Raw genomic sequence first — 17,486 nt, 5'->3', positions numbered from 1 at the left:
AGGGCGGGGGGGCGGGAAGCAAAGCGAGGCTGCTATTGGCCGCTCTCACTTTTGGCGGGAGGGCGCGAATCGCCGCCGCGCGCGCGAAGTGGGCGTCTCCCGGAGGAAGGGGCGGGGCCTCGCCGCTCTTTCTCCAATGCGCGCGCGCCCTTTCGGTTTGCTCCGCGTTTCAGGCCGAGGCGACGTCGACGGCGAGGCTCATTCCGCCTCACAGCGCTGAGGCGGCCAGAAGCAGGGGGCGTTCGCTGCCGCCGGACTGACTGACTCCCCCCAGCCTCGCCTCATGGAGCCCGGCGGCCTTGCCCCGCCGAGGCTCTCTCACCGCCGCCGCCTCCTCCTGCAGGACCAGCCGCGCTGCCCCGCTCCGCAGAGTCGCGGAAGCCTCCCCGAACCCGCCGGCCTCGCTCGCGCCGCCGACCGCCGGAGGAGCTTGGGCTGCGGCGGGTAAGGCAGGCGGCCGCCCTCGGCTTCGGCGCCTCACGCCTCGCTGCGGGGTGTTGGGGGCCTTTGTACCGCTCGACGCCGCAGAACTCCAACTCCCATCATGCTTTGCCGTCGGCCACGCTCGCTGGGGCTGACGGGAGTTGGAGTTCGGCGACGCCGCACACCTGGCTTCAGAAGCCTCTTCGTCTATCCATTGAGCTACCTGGGACTAAGTATATAATCCAAATAGAGCTGTTATATTTTTTATTATTATTACTATTACTATTTATTATTATTATTATTAATTATTATGCCGCGCTCTTTCTCTGAAGCAGGACAAGGCAGCGTACGTGGTTCTCCTGGTCACGTCTCTCTATTTCTCTATTTTCCCCTTTATCTGCACACACAACAGCCTTGTGAGAGATTAAGCTGAGAGAGAGCAACTGGCCCAAAGTGAGCTTCATAGTTCAGTGGGGAATTGAACCCTGGCCCAGCACTCATGAGCACTCTACCAGTTTGAGCCTCATCCTCATGCTATAGAACTGGATTGAATAATAATTGGTTATTATTTTGCTGTTTTATTTACTTGATACGCTAATATTACACCATTTCTCCAGGGAGTTCAAGGTGGCTTCCATGCTTCCTCTCCCAACTCCCTCCATTTTTTCTCTCAGCCTTTGAGGTAGATTAGGCTGGCCCAGTGACATAGCCCAGGGTCACCCAGTGAGCTGAGTGGGAATTTGAATGCTAGTATTTCTGGTTTATGATAGCCACTTTGCTACCCTTGTTTTCTTAAGTAACTGATCTCAGCATGGAACCACTTTTATGCTGCATTTTTTATTTATGTACTTTCGTTTGTGTTTATGTAAACTGGCATTATGTTCCGTTTGGTTGCCCTGAGAAGACTTCTTCACAATGATGTGTGATGTAACAGTAGTGTATCTGATTATTTGCAGCTCAAGTGAAAATTGTGTACAAACGTCAGAAGAAAAGAATGTCAATCTGCAAAGGACGTCGTCTTCTGAATCTACAGATTCAGGTTTGTCTGCCTTCAGCCATAATAATAATAATAATAATAATAATAAATTTTATTTATACCCCGCCCTCCCCAGCTGAGACCGGGCTCAGCGCGGCTAACAACCAATAATAAAAACAAGTTGATTAAAATACAATTTAAAAAACAAGATTAAAATACAACATTAAAACATCAGGATGCAGCCTCTTCACAGGAGGAGAAAGAAAGAGGGGGATGGAATCAAACTGATTTTAAGCCAAAGGCCAGGTGGAAAAACTCTGTCTTACAGGCGCTGCGGAAAGAAATCAGGTCCCTGGTCTCATGAGACAGAGCGTTCTACCAGGCCGGAGCCAGTGTTGAGAAGGCCCTGGCTCTGGTTGAGGCTAATCTAATTTCCTTAGGGCCCAGGACCTCTAGGGTGTTGCTATTTACGGACCTTAAGGTCCTCCGTGGGGCATACCAGGAGAAGCGGTCCCGTAAGTACAAGGGTCCTAGGCCGTGAAGGGCTTTAAAGGTCAAAACCCAGCACCTTAAATCTGACCCTGTACTCCACTGGGAGCCAGTGCAGCTGGAAAAGCACTGGGTGAATATGCTCCCATATAATCCAAAACCCACTGGGCTTGACAATAAACTTCTCTGTAGTTTTAGTTGGGAGGTTCAGCTAGCATCTGAGCTAGAAGCTTACTTGATTGGTCCAAATGTAACTTTCTTACTCCAAATGATTTGGAGGATTGGGAGCATGCTGTAAGCCAGCACTCCCAGTTCTTTCCTTGATTTCCTGGTTTGATTCCACCATAATTTCCCTGAGCCCAGGGCAATGATGGCCTACAGATCAGGACTTGGAAGCCCAGTTCTAACACTGATTGATTACCCAGTTGAGATGTAACATCATTGTTTTTCTGATTGGGAGAAAGGGCAACACTAAGATCCCAGACTTAGTATGAGCAGCCAAACCATAAGATGGCTGTTATATGTGAACAATAAGCTTGAATATGTCAGCAGTCCATTTACGTAATGAGTTCAGTACTGACCTAATATCTTTGTCTGCATGTTTTGTCACTTTCTACAAAAATCTGTGCAAGTTGTAAGATTATTTCTTTCACAGGTTGCTGTATGGATTCTCCTACCCAGCTCGGCATGAAAAACCTTGATGAAATGTATGTAGAAATACACTGGTGGTTTGTGTGTGTGTGTGTTTTGTTTGTTTGTTTTTTTGTGGTTTTTTTGCTTGGGGTTTTGTATGAAACCGGTTCAGGGCATCCTAAAAGACTCTGCTTTGGAGCAGCTTGTGTTAAGCAAAAAATGCATTTGGAAGGTGTGGGAGTATTGACTGAGTATTTCAGAACCCTGGTACTTCAAATTAGCAAGACTGGTGTAAAAGGTTTTTGGTTGTAGCTCTGTAGCTAAGGCTGCATGATAGGTTCCCCTCTGTTTCCTGGCACAATGTTTATGGGAATGTCTCATTCTTAGACTTTAGTACTCACTCACCAACGCACAGGAGAGGGATGTGTATGCACTCTCACACTTGGGAACATGTAGAAGAAGAAGAGTTTGGATTTGATATCCCGCCTTTCACTCCCTTTAAGGAGTCTCAAAGCGGCTAACATTCTCCTTTCCCTTCCTCTCCCACAACAAACACTCTGTGAGGTGAGTGGGGCTGAGAGACTTCAGAGAAGTGTGACTGGCCCAAGGTCACCCAGCAGCTGCATGTGGAGGAGCGGAGACGCGAACCCGGTTCCCCAGATTACGAGACTACTGCTCTTAACCACTACACCACACTGTCACGCTTGCCAGAATGTTGGGTCACTGTTGGCGTACCCAGTGTGATATTATTTTAGCTAAATGAGTCATTACTAGGTAGTCTATCATTTTAGCTTGGATGTTGAAATTTAACTTGCAAATCTATGTTAAGGCATGTGCATCTTTTTGTTCTTGCAGTTTTAGAGTGCCCATGCGAAGAATGCACTCCCTCCCGGTAAGTGAAGCTTAGGAAGGAAACCTTCCTTTGTCCCTTTCTCAGCTGAATTTCACACTATGCAGAACTGTCAGATTATGTAAACTTAATTAATAAAGCTTGAAAAGTCTGTCAGGCTCCTGGAAATCCCAATGTTGACATTAAGGGATTTTAATATCTTACACAGAGCTGGATTCTTAGTGTATTTTTGGTTTAATTTTACACACCTAATTTAATGGCTGATTATTATTAATAATAGTAATTATTATTATTCGTATCCCACCTATCTGACTGGGTTGCCCCAGCCAATATAGCTTCCAGTATATATAAAAACGTAATAAAACATTGAACCTTAAAAAGCTTCCCTATACAGGGCTGCCTTCAGATGTTTCTTAAATGTTATATAATTACTCATCTTCTTACCTGATGGGAGGGCATTCTACAGGGTGGGCACCACTACCGAGAAGGCCCTCTGCCTGGTTCCCTGGAGCTTAACTTCTTGCAGTGTGGGAACTGCCTGAAGACCCTCGGAGCTGGACCTCAGTGTCCCGGCTGAACAATGAGGGTGGAGACGCTCCTTCAGGTATATTGGGCCGAGGCCATTTAGGGCTTTAAAAGTCAGCACCAACACTTTAAATTGTGCTCAGAAACACACTGGGGGCCAATGTAAAATATGTATGTACTCTCTCCCATCCTTAGGCATGATCACCTGAAAAAAATTACAGTTTGAAACTCCCAAGTTTGCTTAATATTGTATTGGCACTCACTACAGTGGTACCTCGCAAGACGAATGCCTCGCAAGACGAAAGAGTTTTTTGTTTTTTGAGTTGCTTCGCAAGACGAATTTCCCTATGGGCTTGCTTTGCAAGACGGAAACGTCTTGCGCCTTTTTTTTAAAACCGCCAATGCATTCCTATGGGAAACCATCAATGCACAGTGGTGCTTCGCAAGACGAAAAAATTCACAAGACGAAAAAACTCGCAGAACGAATTAATTTCGTCTTGCGAGGCACCACAGTAGTTTTAAATGATGAATTTTATGAAACAACAAATGCATATAGTGATTTATTTTTTTCCCCCGTGGAAAAACAAAGCCCTGGAAAATGTTCAATTTTAGAAATCCTCCTTCCCTACATCACTTGCTCCTGTTCCGGGTCCTAGCCAGCTCTGCCCACCTCCCAATTCCAATCCACCCGTTTTCTTTTTCAGCTAGCATGCTGTGGTCCATGGCTACTGTCATTGGCCCAGATTTTATGTTTTTTTAACTGAATTGGGTCCTGCTGTTCTGTTGGTTGCTCCTCATGACAAAAGAGGAGAGCTGGGACCTGACTCTGCATTTGCCTCTCTCACCTTTGCAGCAGAGCCTTTTGGGATGCAGTCCTGCTCTGAAGAGGAGCCACTTAGATTTGCTCAGCTGTGATGTCTTCCAGGGATGTGGCCCTGAGGAGAACAAAGAGAATGTAAGTTTATTTCATTAAGTTCCTAATCTGGGGAAGATGGCCATGGCTGTGCCCCGAGGGCTGGAACTGACGTCCATATGTAAGAGGGAAGTGTAACAGGGTTAGAGTTGTAAATGAGTCTTGCTGCAGGCACTGTGTTCCAGCTTAAGTGCTTTTTGCTGTTGTAAAATCCTAGATGTGAAATACTTGATGGAATGTTATTGGTAGAGTATTCATTTGGATATTTACAGGAGCACATTCCGTGTGATAAGAGTAACTTCAGCCAGTGTGTTGAAAATCATACTGAATTGCTTCAGCCATTTTACTCCTTCTGTTTCCTTCCTAAGGTTGCTGGAGAAGTGCCCCAATTACTTTTTGTGTTTGAATCTGATGCTGTTTGTCCCAGGGTGGTGGTAATTTTTCTTTGCACTGATGTATTCATGGAGAACTTAGAGCCATGATAAATAACTGCATGTGGTTCTTCATTTAAATGTGAATAGGCAGACATTTTAAGCTTTGCTTAGGTGTTCCACCCGAGATGCATATCCAGTCTCCGCTATGGGCTGAACTTAATTTCATTATAGGAAGATGAGTGGGGGCGAAAAAGGTTACAGAAAGACTGGGTGTGGTAGAACAAAAGAGCTGATCAAGATTAGATTTCTCTTGAACGCTGCAGGACTCTAGACCAAAGACTCTAGAACTGCAGGTTTATTTCCTGGCCCTTTGAGCTCTAATGAATTGGTAAAATAGTTGTCTTGTTCCCTTTCCCTAAGGAACCATTTGAATTCAAAAAGCCAACAAAGCCTGCTTCTCGTACCTGTCTGCGTACCTCTTCCCTTGAAGATGAAGGGTTGAGGCAGGAGCCCGCCACAACGCTTTCGGTATGTACTACTAGTGTAGTCTCTGTGTTCAGCCTTCAGCTGGAGCTTCCTGTCCCAGAATGTTGTGGTGCTAACTACTGTGCCCAAACCTGGGACCAGCTCTGTCAGAAATGGCAGGAGAGCCTCAAAAGGCAGAAATACTGTTAGTAATGTTAATACTGCACGGAATGAGACAGTGTGCTGAAGAGTACAACTTGGAGGTACACAAACCAAGTGAGTCTTCATTATTTGCATGCCGTGAGGACACTGGACAGCCATCGCGGAGCCCTCATGTAATTATTTGGCAAGATCTGGTTGTAGGAGGCCACATCTTTCTGCATCCTGGTTTTGCAAGCAGATTAAGCTGATTTTTAGCCAGCTGGGTCTATGCATTTAGTGTATTTGGGTTTACAGAGTTGTGATTCTAGATAAGAACTACCTAAGCAAGCCAGGAGAATGCCCAATCTGTGAACTGCTCTTTATTCCTTTCCTGATCTTCTCAAAGTGAAGCCATAATCCTACGAGGGAAGACAGATTGAATGGCGACCAATAAAATATCATTTGTTTTAGTTTCATAGTGGAAAAGTTGACAATTATCAAGAAAGCTTCAGTCCAGCATTTCTGAGGCCGCTGTCTCGAGGGACCTCGGAAACTGAGGAAGATGATGACGATGATGATGGATTCTTAGAGATAATGGATGGTCCAGATGTCTGCGTAAGTGATGATGAAAACACCCCTGTATTAAATACTTTAAAAACTAAAAGTTCCCTGGCTAGGTGGTTTGTGTTGGGTACAGCCATTTTCAGCCTTTCTAAAGATGGCCAGCACTGTAGATACTGCACTTGATACAGTGGTGCCCCGCAAGACGAATGCCTCGCAAGACGGAAAACCCGCTAGACGAAAGGGTTTTCCGTTTTGGAGGTGCTTCGCAGAACGAATTTCCTATGGGCTTGCTTCGCAAGATGAAAATGTCTTGCGAGTTCCTGCAATTTTTTTTCGCTCCCCACCCCCTTTTTCTAAGGCGCTAAGCTGCTAATAGCCTTTTAGCAGCTAATCCGCTAATGGGGTTGCTTCGCAAGACGAAAAAAAGGCTAGACGAAGAGACTCGCGGAACGGATTCTTTTCGTCTTGCGAGGCACCACTGTAATTATAAGTAGGCTTTTTCCCATTCCTTGGTTTGACTATTTTGGGTGAAAATATGGAGATAAGAAGACTTGAGCAGTAACTTCTTTTTTTTAGCAATTCATTTGTTGGTTGGGTTTCCAGCAGCTGAGTTCAAAGCAGCTTTCAACAGTAACACATAATTAAACAGAGCTAAAAAGCTCATGCCTTGCTGCATAAATGCAAAAAGTGATGATACCGAATAGCCTACCAGGGGAAGGAAATTCCAATGATGTTGTGCCCACAGGAAAAGCATATCCTTAGCCAGACCCTTTTCACCACAGGGTGAAACACAGAATGGGGCTTTTGAAGCACATCTGTGGGAAAGTAAACTCGAAATGGGAAGGAGCAATACTGCAAATAGTTTAGGCCAGTGACTTTTGGCCCACCATGTGTTGCTCAGCTTCCACTTCATCCCTGACCAATGGTCATGCTGACTGTGGATGAAGAGATTTGGAGTCCCAACAACATTAGGGGAATTTCTCACCCCTACCCTATCTTAGAATTTAAAGATGAATACCAGCACTTCTGACTACTCTAGGAAACAACACTGAAGCCCCATGCACATTTAGTTCCGTGTGATGTATTGATTGAGATTTGACCCACACAGCAAAACTCAACCATGTATTTTGGACCAGTGGACATTTCTGAGTAGTCTGCAAATGCACTCCACATACAACTTACTACAATAATTTAATTTAATCTTGATAAGTGGCAACGTCCCTCCTGTCCAAGAAGACTCGCCATTTCACTGGCTACTAATGTTGTTTTCCCTGCTTAATAACTGACCTTTTAATTTTATTTTAGAACGGTGGTGAGATGCCCTCTGACGTGGCCAGCCTTTGGACAGCTCCTCTAGTCATGAAGAAAGGGGAGGAGGCCCATGTAAGTTGGTCATTTTAGTCTTCTTGGAGCCTACATAGTTCATTTAAAACCCTTTGTTGCTTTCAGTGGAGCTTATTTTCTGATATTCAAGAGGTGTTCGCTTTTTGTGCTGTTTCTTTTGAATACGTTCAGGCACATGGCATCTACTTGACAGTTGACTATCTTTGTCTTTGGAGCTTGTGTTTCTTTGCTGAAGTGTGTGGTTGTGTGTTCTGGCCAAGATGCAAGTAGAGCTCTCTTCCACTTCCACGGCCATGCCAGTCCTTTTGGATTCCACTTGGTGCCTTGCCTTGCCAGGGAGCTCAACTGTGGTGGGAAATGTTGCATTGCTCCTGCAATGGAGGCAGCTGTTCCTTCAGCATTTTCAAAGTGGGTGGATGAGGTATAAGTAATTATGTGTGGTCGGTTGTTTTTTGTTGATGCCTTTGGCTGCCTGGCAGGGACACGGGTGGCGCTGTGGGTTAAACCTCAGAGCCTAGGACTTGCCGATCAGAAGGTTGGCAGTTCAAATCCCCGCCACGGAGTAAGCTCCCATTGCTCGGTCCCTGCTCCTGCCAACCTAGCAGTTTGAAAGCACGTCAAAGTGCAAGTAGATAAATAGGTACCGCTCCGGCGGGAAGGTAAACAGCATTTCCGTGTGCTGCTCTGGTTCGCCAGAAGCGGCTCAGTCATGCTGGCCACATGACCCGGAAGCTGTACGCTGGCTCCCTCGGCCAATAAAGCGAGATGAGCGCTGCAACCCCAGAGCCGGCCACGACTGGACCTAATGATCAGGGGTCCCTTTACCTTTGGCTGCCTGGCAGTCCTAATGCTGCTTTGGTTTTTGTGCAGAATAAGCAGTGCAGGTTGCTGGGCACGGAAGGCGAACCGTACAGCATGACCAAAGCTGCCCTGAAGAGAACGGGGCGATCCCCAGAAGAGAACTCTCCCTATTTCATCAAGAGGAAAAGAAACGTCTGCAAGGCATCTTCTGAAGAACTAACGGTTGGTGGCTGAGCACCATACACTGACTGCAGCCTGCTTAATTTGTTTGTGTTCATATTGGACTCTTAACTTCAAGCAAAGCCTCTTTGCCTTTGGTACTGGCTGTGAGAGGTGTGCTGTTCTCTGAAGGGGGTGGGAGCCTCTGATCAGCAGGCACTCTTCTAAATATTGAAACGGAAAGGGGCCTGTAATGGTTCTAGGGGTTGCTCGTGCGTAAGTTGCCGCCACTCCTGGCCAGGCTACCTGGTTGAACCCTTTCTGTCTGGACAGCCTCAAGTTCCGTGGCTGCCTCAGTCGCTGGCAGAATCCGTCAGTGGGCGTTTCTTGAACCTCTTCCAGCATAAAAGCTGTTTGACGCCCAGTCTTCTCCTACTCTGCCTGCGCGGAAGTCTTCTGCGCAGGGAGGGTGTGGGCAGTGGAGTACCCGTACTCTCTCCGCTGGTCTCCGGTGAGGAGTCCTGGAGCCACCTCTCCGATTCCCCCATCTGCCCCCCTTCTCCACTGGTGTTACGCTGATTTCCTTCCCCAGCGGATGGGCTGCCTCTCTCCCTACTGGGACCCTCTCCGGCATCCCTCTGGAGCCTCCTCTCCGCCTCCAGCTCCGATGGCAGTTCCCTGGCAGGGCTTAATGTGCAGATGGGAACAAATGCAAAGATCCTTAGGGATTTGGTTGCCAAACCAAGCAGGGGCAAGGGTGACTTGGAAGTCTGAGGGAAGGCCCTTAATGTGTTTTTTTATAATTCCAGCTTATTTCCTTTCGAGCCTTTTCCTCCTGACTCCTTTCCATGGAGTTCGTTGTATTCCTTTGTGATTCTCTTAGATGAGGCAATACTAATGTTTTGCTTGAAGTTTACCTACCTCTAGTTTCAAGTCCTCCCCATCCTTTCTGCTTGTTCTTTCTAGCATACCTTTGGAATAACAGAAAACTGCCACTACTTCTCCCCGTACTTCCCAGACTTTCCCCCTTAATCCAGGGGTCCCAAAGTTCCCTTCTCACCAAACCCACCCCTTCAAAGGAACTGGTCTCCCAAGAGCCTCCTTCTGTACTTCATTCCTCTTTTTCTCAATGCAGCCTTTCAACACACTCTCCTCCACCCTTTCTTCCTAATTCCCTTTACGCTCTTCATCCTTGAGGTTCTGCAAACCTTTCTGGCTGACCAGCATAAGGAAAAGCAGTTGTGGAAAGGATGCTTCCATCGCTGCAAGCTTTACGTGAACTTGGTCTTCCGTCATCTCACATCTGCTTTCCCCTTGTTCCTTTAGAGCCTGGTGCTGATTGACTCAAACTCGTTGTTCGAAAACTCAACGGAAATAGAGAGCATTTTGGACAATGACGCAAGGGATCTTATTGGAGATTTTTCAAAGGTAATGCTGATGACCTTTCCTCTTTTGCCATTCTGTGGCTTGTGTGAGACAAGTGCAGTGCACTCATGTGTTCTGCCGTTTTCCTTGCTCTGAACCAGGCCTCGTTTTGTCACCTTAGGGTTACCTTTTCCATACTGTAGACGGGAAGCATCAAGATCTGAAGTATATTGACCCAGAAATGGTAAGCAGCACAGGCTCTTCTCACAAAAAGAAATGTTTGCTTCACATGGATTGCAAACTTAGTTTGTCTGCAGGCCAGAGGGGTGGGGTATTTAAGCAGCTAGACTGTTCTGCCAGTTAAAACAAAACAAGTATGTTTTTAAAGTAATGGGGCAACGTCCCCGAGGTCTAATGCTTGACCTTTTCCTCCCCTCCAGATTGTTGACGTGTTGAATGGCAAGTTTTCAAACTTCATTAAGGAGTGCGTGATAATTGACTGTCGATATCCCTATGAATATGAAGGAGGCCACATCAAGGTATGGGGGGAAGTTGAGAGGCACCTGCTCAAGACTGGCATCCTGATTAATTTGGGCATAGGCAGAAAACATTAGAGTGAATCCCAAAGCTAGGCATGCCCCAGATACTAGGCATTGTCACTTCTGACTAAGTTTCAACTTGTGCTGGTCCCTTTCACAGTATCCCAAAAAACACTCACTTCAAAGGTAAGGATTTTTAGGCCTCCTTTGCAGGGAAAGATCCCCTTGGCTGATTTTCCTAACACAGGGGAGGAAGGTGTTTTATGGCAGGGCAGGGGAGAGAGATCAAGTCAGGGGACAGAAGATGTACAGTCTTACCTTGGAAGTTGAACAGAATCCGTTCCAGAAGTTTGTTCGACTTCCGAAATGTTTGACTTCCAAAGTGTGGCTTTTGAGCCAATTGGAAGCCATGGAAGCCCTGTTGGACGTTCAGTTTCCAAAAGAACGTTTTGCTTTTTGGTGGAGGCTGAACAAAAAGTAACTGCTTTTATACAGAGCCATTGTAGTGACGCCTGAGAGGATGCAGTGATGCTGGAGAAAACTAAATAGCATATTACGAAGCTTCTGTTTGGTGTCCTCTGCTTTCAGACGTCTTATTGAGAGCCAGTGTGGTGTAGTGGTTAAGAGCGGTAGTCTTGTAATCTGGGGAGCCGGGTTCGCGTCTCCGCTCCTCCACCTGCAGCTGCTGGGTGACAATGGGCCAGTCACACTTCTTTGAAGTCTCTCAGCCCCGCTCACCTCAGAGTGTTTGCTGTGGGGGAGGAAGGGAAAGGAGAATGTTAGCCGCTTTGAGACTCCTTAAAGGGAGTGAAAGGCGGGATATCAAATCCAAACTCTTCTTCTTCTTCTTCTATTTATAACTTGGGCTAGGGAGGGGAAGATGGGCCACATTAGATTTGATGAAGTGAAGGGCCGTAAGGGCTGACCAAAGTTTAGGATTTCCCCCCAGGAAATAAACTGCCACAGGGGCCAGATTAAACCGACTGGTGGGCCAGATTGGGCCCCCGAAACAGACTTTGGACATGCCTGCCCTTTTCATCTTCTAAGACTAAGTTATCGTGACAGATCTCGAGTGAATATGGATACTGTTTTAATGCAGTTTTTGGGGCCACATGTCCTGTTGGGGGCTGCGCCACAACACGCACACAACCCGCAGTCGACCTGCCTTCTCTCACCAGTGTCTCTTCCTTCACAGGGTGCTGTAAACCTTCACATGGAAGAGGACGTGGAGGACTTTTTGCTCAAGAAGCCCATCGTGTCATCGGACGGCAAACGAGTCATCATCATTTTCCACTGCGAGTTCTCTTCAGAGCGGGCCCCGCGGATGTGAGTACACGAATGCTCCCCTTTGCATGGGTTGGGAACTTGGAGGACGTGTGGTGTTACGTGCAGACGTGATTGGATGGGCAATAATTGATACTTAATAGTGTAGGTGAGAATTGATAGCCCAAGAAGATAATGAGGCTAGGCGGGTACAGGAATGGAAGGGTTTTAAGAAGCAGGCCCTGGTGCACTCCTATGCCGCTCCCAAGCGTTTCTTTAATAATTGTCTTTCACACAGCATTTTGATGCTTGGCGTCACAACCCCCCTCCTGTTAGAAATGACATCCACATATTGTTGAATGGTCACTGTAAAATGTGAAGGTTCATTCTTGTTTCACAAGTTGTGTATGTCTTTAAGGGCCAGGGCAAATACAGTGGTGCCTCGCAAGACGAAATTAATTCGTTCTGCGAGTTTTTTCGTTCTGCGAGTTTTTTCGTCTTGCGAAGCACCAATGTGTATTGACGGTTTCCCATAGGAATGCGTTGGCGGTTTTTTTTAAAAAGGCGCAAGACGTTTCGTCTTGCGAAGCAAGCCCATAGGGAAATCCGTCTTGCGAAGCAGCTCAGAAAACGAAAAACTCTTTCGTCTTGCGAGTTTTTCGTCTTCTGAGGCATTCGTTCTTGCGAGGTACCACTGTAACAAGACCCAGTCTTACAGCTGTGAAACATAGCAGGTGCTGCTAGGTTGTGTCAATTAAGCTGTGTCAACATTTGGACATAGTATATAAGGAGCAGCACCTAGCTCTCCCATTACCCTGGGGGATTGGTTGGTGGTTGGGTCATGTTTGTTGTTGTTATCTTTAGTGTAAAAGGAATTTTTGTTTTGTTATCAAAACCTTGTTAAAGTTATTTTTGAGTCCCTTGTTATGCATGGTCTCCCCAGCAAGCTCTCTGCAGCGCGACTAAACTGCACATAACCAACACGTATATCACTTATGGAGTGATATACGTGTTGGTTAGGGTTTTGAGGCTCTTTCCCATCTGTTACAGGTGCCGATTTGTGAGGGAGAGAGACCGACTTGGCAACAGCTACCCCACTCTGCATTATCCTGAACTATATGTTCTAAAGGGGGGATACAAGGATTTCTTCTTAAAATGCAAGGTCTGTGTCATTTTACTCAGCTTCCGTTTCTCTTCCTTGTGTCTTTATTGCATGAGTTCTGTGACCTTCCTTCCTGAAGCCCAAGGTGGTGTAGATGGTTTCTCTCTCTATCCACAAAACGTTGTGTCTGAGAGGGAGTGACTGTCCCCAAACCCCAGACAATTCACTTAATGGCTAGGTGGGAATTTAACAACCTAGCTGCTGCTGCTGTGTGCAGGTGTTCTTTGTGTAGGGTGAAAAGCAGTTCTGTGCTAGGAAAACCAGAGTTATGAACTCTGTATAAAATAGTTGGATTGAGTGCTTCTTGATTTCCCCCCTCCTGTGTCAACCTAGGTAGAAAGGAAAAGTGATGGCTTTTTTAGGTGACAGAAATGGATGCTAAGTAGGACTTCAGCACCCCGAAGATCAGTGCGGAATACATTTATACAAGGGCTGTCAGTGAATCAGAAGTGGCCCCAGAGATTTTATGGGTCTTGCATAATCGCACCCCCCCCTTTTTCCTTTCAGAGCTACTGTGAGCCCCAAGCCTATCGCCCGATGCACCACGAAGACTTCAAGGAAGACCTGCGCAAATGCCGCACGAAGAGCAGGACCTGGGCTGGTGAGAAGAGCAAAAGGGAACACTACAGTCGCCTGAAGAAGCTCTGAGGGCCGCAAGAAGGGCAGCCAGATTTAGCCTGCCTGCCTGCCCTGTGGGTGAAAGCGGGGACACATTAACTTCTCCATGTGCCTCGCAGGAATTGTCCACTCCTTGCATGGGCTTTGCTTCACCGTCTACTGAATCATTTCACCCAAGACCAAGCGGAGTCCTTGGACTGCCATATTGCAGGCACGAACCCTTCAAGCGTTTGCGTTCTGTCCGTGTATCCAGGGTTTCCCCGTATGCTTCTGAAGACAATCCATTTAAACAGTGTGTATACGGGAATCAGGGTGGCATATAACTGCCGAGCAGAGTGTCGATCATGAGATTTTAATGTCGATTTTACAAATTGTGCCTTTTTATGTTAGTACAGCCGGATGAAGCTAAGTTACCTGTGACTGGGTTTCCCGGGTTGTGTCATGGCCCTAATTTTGTACAAGGGGCAATGAGCAGGGAGGGTTTTTTTTTTGAGACCTGACCCCATCCTCTGAGCTGCAGCTCTGATATTGCCAGCATTCTCTTACCATGTGGAGGAGGGGTGTTGGAAGTATTTTCGTGGAACTTGCATAGGCTTCCTGTAATGAAGTATTTATCTGCTGCCAAAGAGGAAGCTGTTTTATCATGTTCTAACTTATTCTTGGACCTTGTCGTCACCTTAAACTTAGTTGCTTTTTAATGCGTAGGTGTGACATTTTACATGTGGGTGACCCTGGTGCCAAAACAGCTTGCCAGTGTTCAAATGCAAACTGCCGTCCCTGCATATATACAATCGCACTCCCTTTGTGCTCGGCTGTGATTGTGGCATGCTTCTAGGGCAGCCTCAACCTCATGCCCTCCATATATTTTGGGCGGCAGTTCAGGCTGCGACAGGTGGCTGTTACAGTTCAGAACATCTGGTGGGCACCAGGTGGGCGAAAGCTGACATAGAAGGTAAATCTGGCCTGGATAGATCATGCTGTGTGTTTCTCCTTCCTCCAACTGTCCCCAACAGAGGTTTGCTAACCCTTTTTTAAAGAATTTGGCTCCCAAGTCACTCCCTCATGCCTTATTGGAAGGGTGCTGGGAGGTAGGATGGCAGTGAGGCTTCATCCACCTAGTGAGGAATCAATGGCTTTCCTCTTTTAAGTGTGTAAGTGACACAGCTGTTTGAGGAGTGTTGGCCAAAGCAAATTCCAAGCTGCTTTAAATTGCTCTAGTTACCAGTGTAAGCCCTGGGGGCAGAAGGAGCCGGAGTAGCTCAGAGACTATGTTGTGCCTGGCCAGAAAGTATTACAAGCCAGCTTACGTCTAAACATTTGGTGTGTGTTTTTAGGAGGAATTAGTATTGCAAGCTTTACATTTCCGTAATTGTGTTTTGGTCTTTGAAACAAGCCTTCAAATATTATAAGAAATCAGTCAATGGCTAAACTCAACCATGAGGCTGGGACGTTTTCTGCTTCGCATTTGTGCAGATGTTTGGTTTTTGGCGATGTTGTTCCATACGCTCAAACCCTTTGAGCTGTGATGCAATTCCGTGTCTGCATCAGATCTAAAATACCACCCCCTAGTTTGTTTGCTCTGTTGTTACTTGGCCTCTGTGCAGGTGATCAGCAGATACCTCCAAACGGGGCGGCATTTGGAGGCTCACTTCAATGCAGGCCAGTCCTCCCATTCAGTGTCGAGGAAGGCTGCAGCCTTCAACCAGAGGTGGTGCTTAAATGGGGTGAATTGCCGTAGCGGAAGTCTAGCGGTCTGCCAGACCATTCTACTGTTTCTTTGCTGGCTGCTTCCTGTGAACATTCCCAAAAGTGTTTATTCCACCTCCCCAAAGCACACTTCCTGGTATTTGGATATGTATTGTTTGTTCAAGTTGCTGTTTGTCTTTTTAATTTGACATTTGCACATAATTCATTTAAGGGTAGGGAAAACAGTGTGCTTTTTAATGTATTGTGACTTTTTTGAAGGGCGACGGGGACATTTTAAATGACACTGGTCCTAATAAGGGCCTTGGCTGAAACCACCTACTTCTGTGGCCTCGGGAAATAAAATGCCCAATACGCAAGCTCTGTTTCTTTTGCCTTTGGAGCAACTGGCACTCAATATGGTCTAAGGAGAGAGGCCTGTCAAAAACACCTGATAAGACCGTACAAAATCTGCATGACGTTTTGGTGGGATTAAATCACAACTTTATTTACATCTTCCTGAAGAGCAGTGGCTTGTTTTGCATTCCCCTGGGCTCCGTTGAACAGTTTTAAGTAAATTGTTTTCTGATTTGCATGTGGATTTAGGAGGGGCTAGTGGGTGGTAGAAGGCGAAGGCCCTACTTTGGGTTTGCTGTAGCACGTTGTGCAAACTTCAGCTTGTCGGTACATTGAGCCTTCTCCTTTTAATGATTTGTCTTTCCATACCATGTGTGTTTGATTTTGCTGGTGGAGATGACTTAAAAGTGAGGGGGAAGAGATGCCAGGGGCGATGAGTCCAGAGCTGAACGCCTGCTGAGTTCTTGTTCAGTAAGCCTTGACTGGTCCTTATTGCCTCTTAGGCAGGATCTTTTAGAGGGAGTCCCACCCAGATGGAGACTTCTAGGCTTGGGATCAGGCCACTGTGCTCTCAAATGGCTTCTTGAAAGTTTGTGGGGAGTGCTAAATACCACAGTTCCATCTGCTCACATGAAATCTGAGCAGAGGGTGATTTGACTCTACATTTGCCAGTTCTGACATCGGCCAGTTGTTTAAAGATAATCTAACAGAGAAGAATTTTCATCTGTTCAAGAGAAGCTGTGGTATTTTGAAAGAGATGGCATGCTGCAATTACTTAATTGGTTAATCTGTTTAAAAGCAAAAGACTACTAACAGTTCCCCCTAAGGAGCTGGTTGATGCTTCCATTTCCAGTGATGCTATGGGTCTATGCTGTGTGCATTCAAGTCCCCACTTGGTGGTGCTGCTGTTCCAAGCTCTAAAAATCTCGTTGTGTTTCAGCTCTGTGGGCTAGAAAAGGAGTTGTACACTTGTTCATTATTCCTTCTCGCAGTGGCCTTGTGACTGTTCACCATGGTTCCTGTATTTACAGAAGGTGATTTGTTCGGGGCAATCTGTGATGCGTGTTGTTGACAGAGGATTTAAACTTCTACCTTTTTTTTTAACTTAATAAATTCTGTAAGGATGTCTAAAATGAGAACCTCGACTGCTGCACAGTGTCGGAAGAAAGGAGGACTATAACATGCAGGCCTCTTCTTTAGCTCTTTGATTTCATTAGTCAGATGCAGAATGAGATAAAGATCAAGCAAATTCTCTGTGTGTTGGAAGTGCAGTGATGCAGGAAACAGTGGAAACCTGAATTGACAGCACTAAGGTTGCTCCATCACGCATGGTATGGCTCTTACATTTTACACAAGACTACTCAATAGTTCATGGTCAGTCTCTCTCTCTCTCTGTGTGTGTGTGTGTGTGTGGCTCCAGTTTCAGCCTAGCAGCTAAGCTGCTGTACTCGACCCTTCTGCTTCCTATTTAAAATTGTATGATAGCTTTCATCTATTAATGATTATGCTTCCTGGTTTCCACTGAAATCTTCTTGGTCAGAGGCTGCTGCGTGGGTTAGTGTTTTTCCCCTCTCCAGTGCGCCTCCATCTCTCTTCCCAAACAAAAGGACACTGAAGGTGCTCACAGGCAAATGTGGCGTTGCTTCTGAGTGAGCTGCGGCATCTGATAAAACTGATATCTAGCGTGGGATAATGGCTTGCAAACCCTGGCCTCTGATTGGCTGCTTCAAACATTAAAAGTCGTCTTGTTTCCCTCACACACCATAAAGTGGTACCCAGCCTGACACTGACATTAATGCCAGTTTCTGCATATCCAAAGTGGCTTACATATAGAATAACAGA

At 46.3% G+C, this 17,486-nt stretch overlaps 1 protein-coding gene across 1 annotated transcript; it reads left to right on the top strand.

The window, feature by feature from the left end:
- The first annotated feature begins 13 nt into the window (after positions 1-13).
- CDC25A (cell division cycle 25A) lies at positions 14-15,801 on the top strand. Its single transcript, XM_083406580.1, has 15 exons — positions 14-444; positions 1,380-1,462; positions 2,544-2,595; positions 3,377-3,413; positions 4,750-4,851; positions 5,604-5,711; positions 6,261-6,404; positions 7,659-7,736; positions 8,568-8,720; positions 9,984-10,085; positions 10,204-10,266; positions 10,463-10,561; positions 11,757-11,887; positions 12,875-12,986; positions 13,494-15,801. The coding sequence occupies exons 1-15, from the start codon at positions 284-286 to the stop codon at positions 13,632-13,634; spliced, it is 1,566 nt and encodes a 521-aa protein (XP_083262706.1). The 5' UTR covers positions 14-283; the 3' UTR covers positions 13,635-15,801.
- The last annotated feature ends 1,685 nt before the right edge of the window (positions 15,802-17,486 follow it).

Source organism: Podarcis tiliguerta, assembly GCF_965153285.1.
Source record: "Podarcis tiliguerta genome assembly, chromosome: 12".
NCBI lineage: Eukaryota > Metazoa > Chordata > Lepidosauria > Squamata > Lacertidae > Podarcis > Podarcis tiliguerta.
The sequence above is the reverse complement of the archived record's forward strand: the minus strand, read 5'-3'. Positions and strand labels throughout refer to the sequence as shown.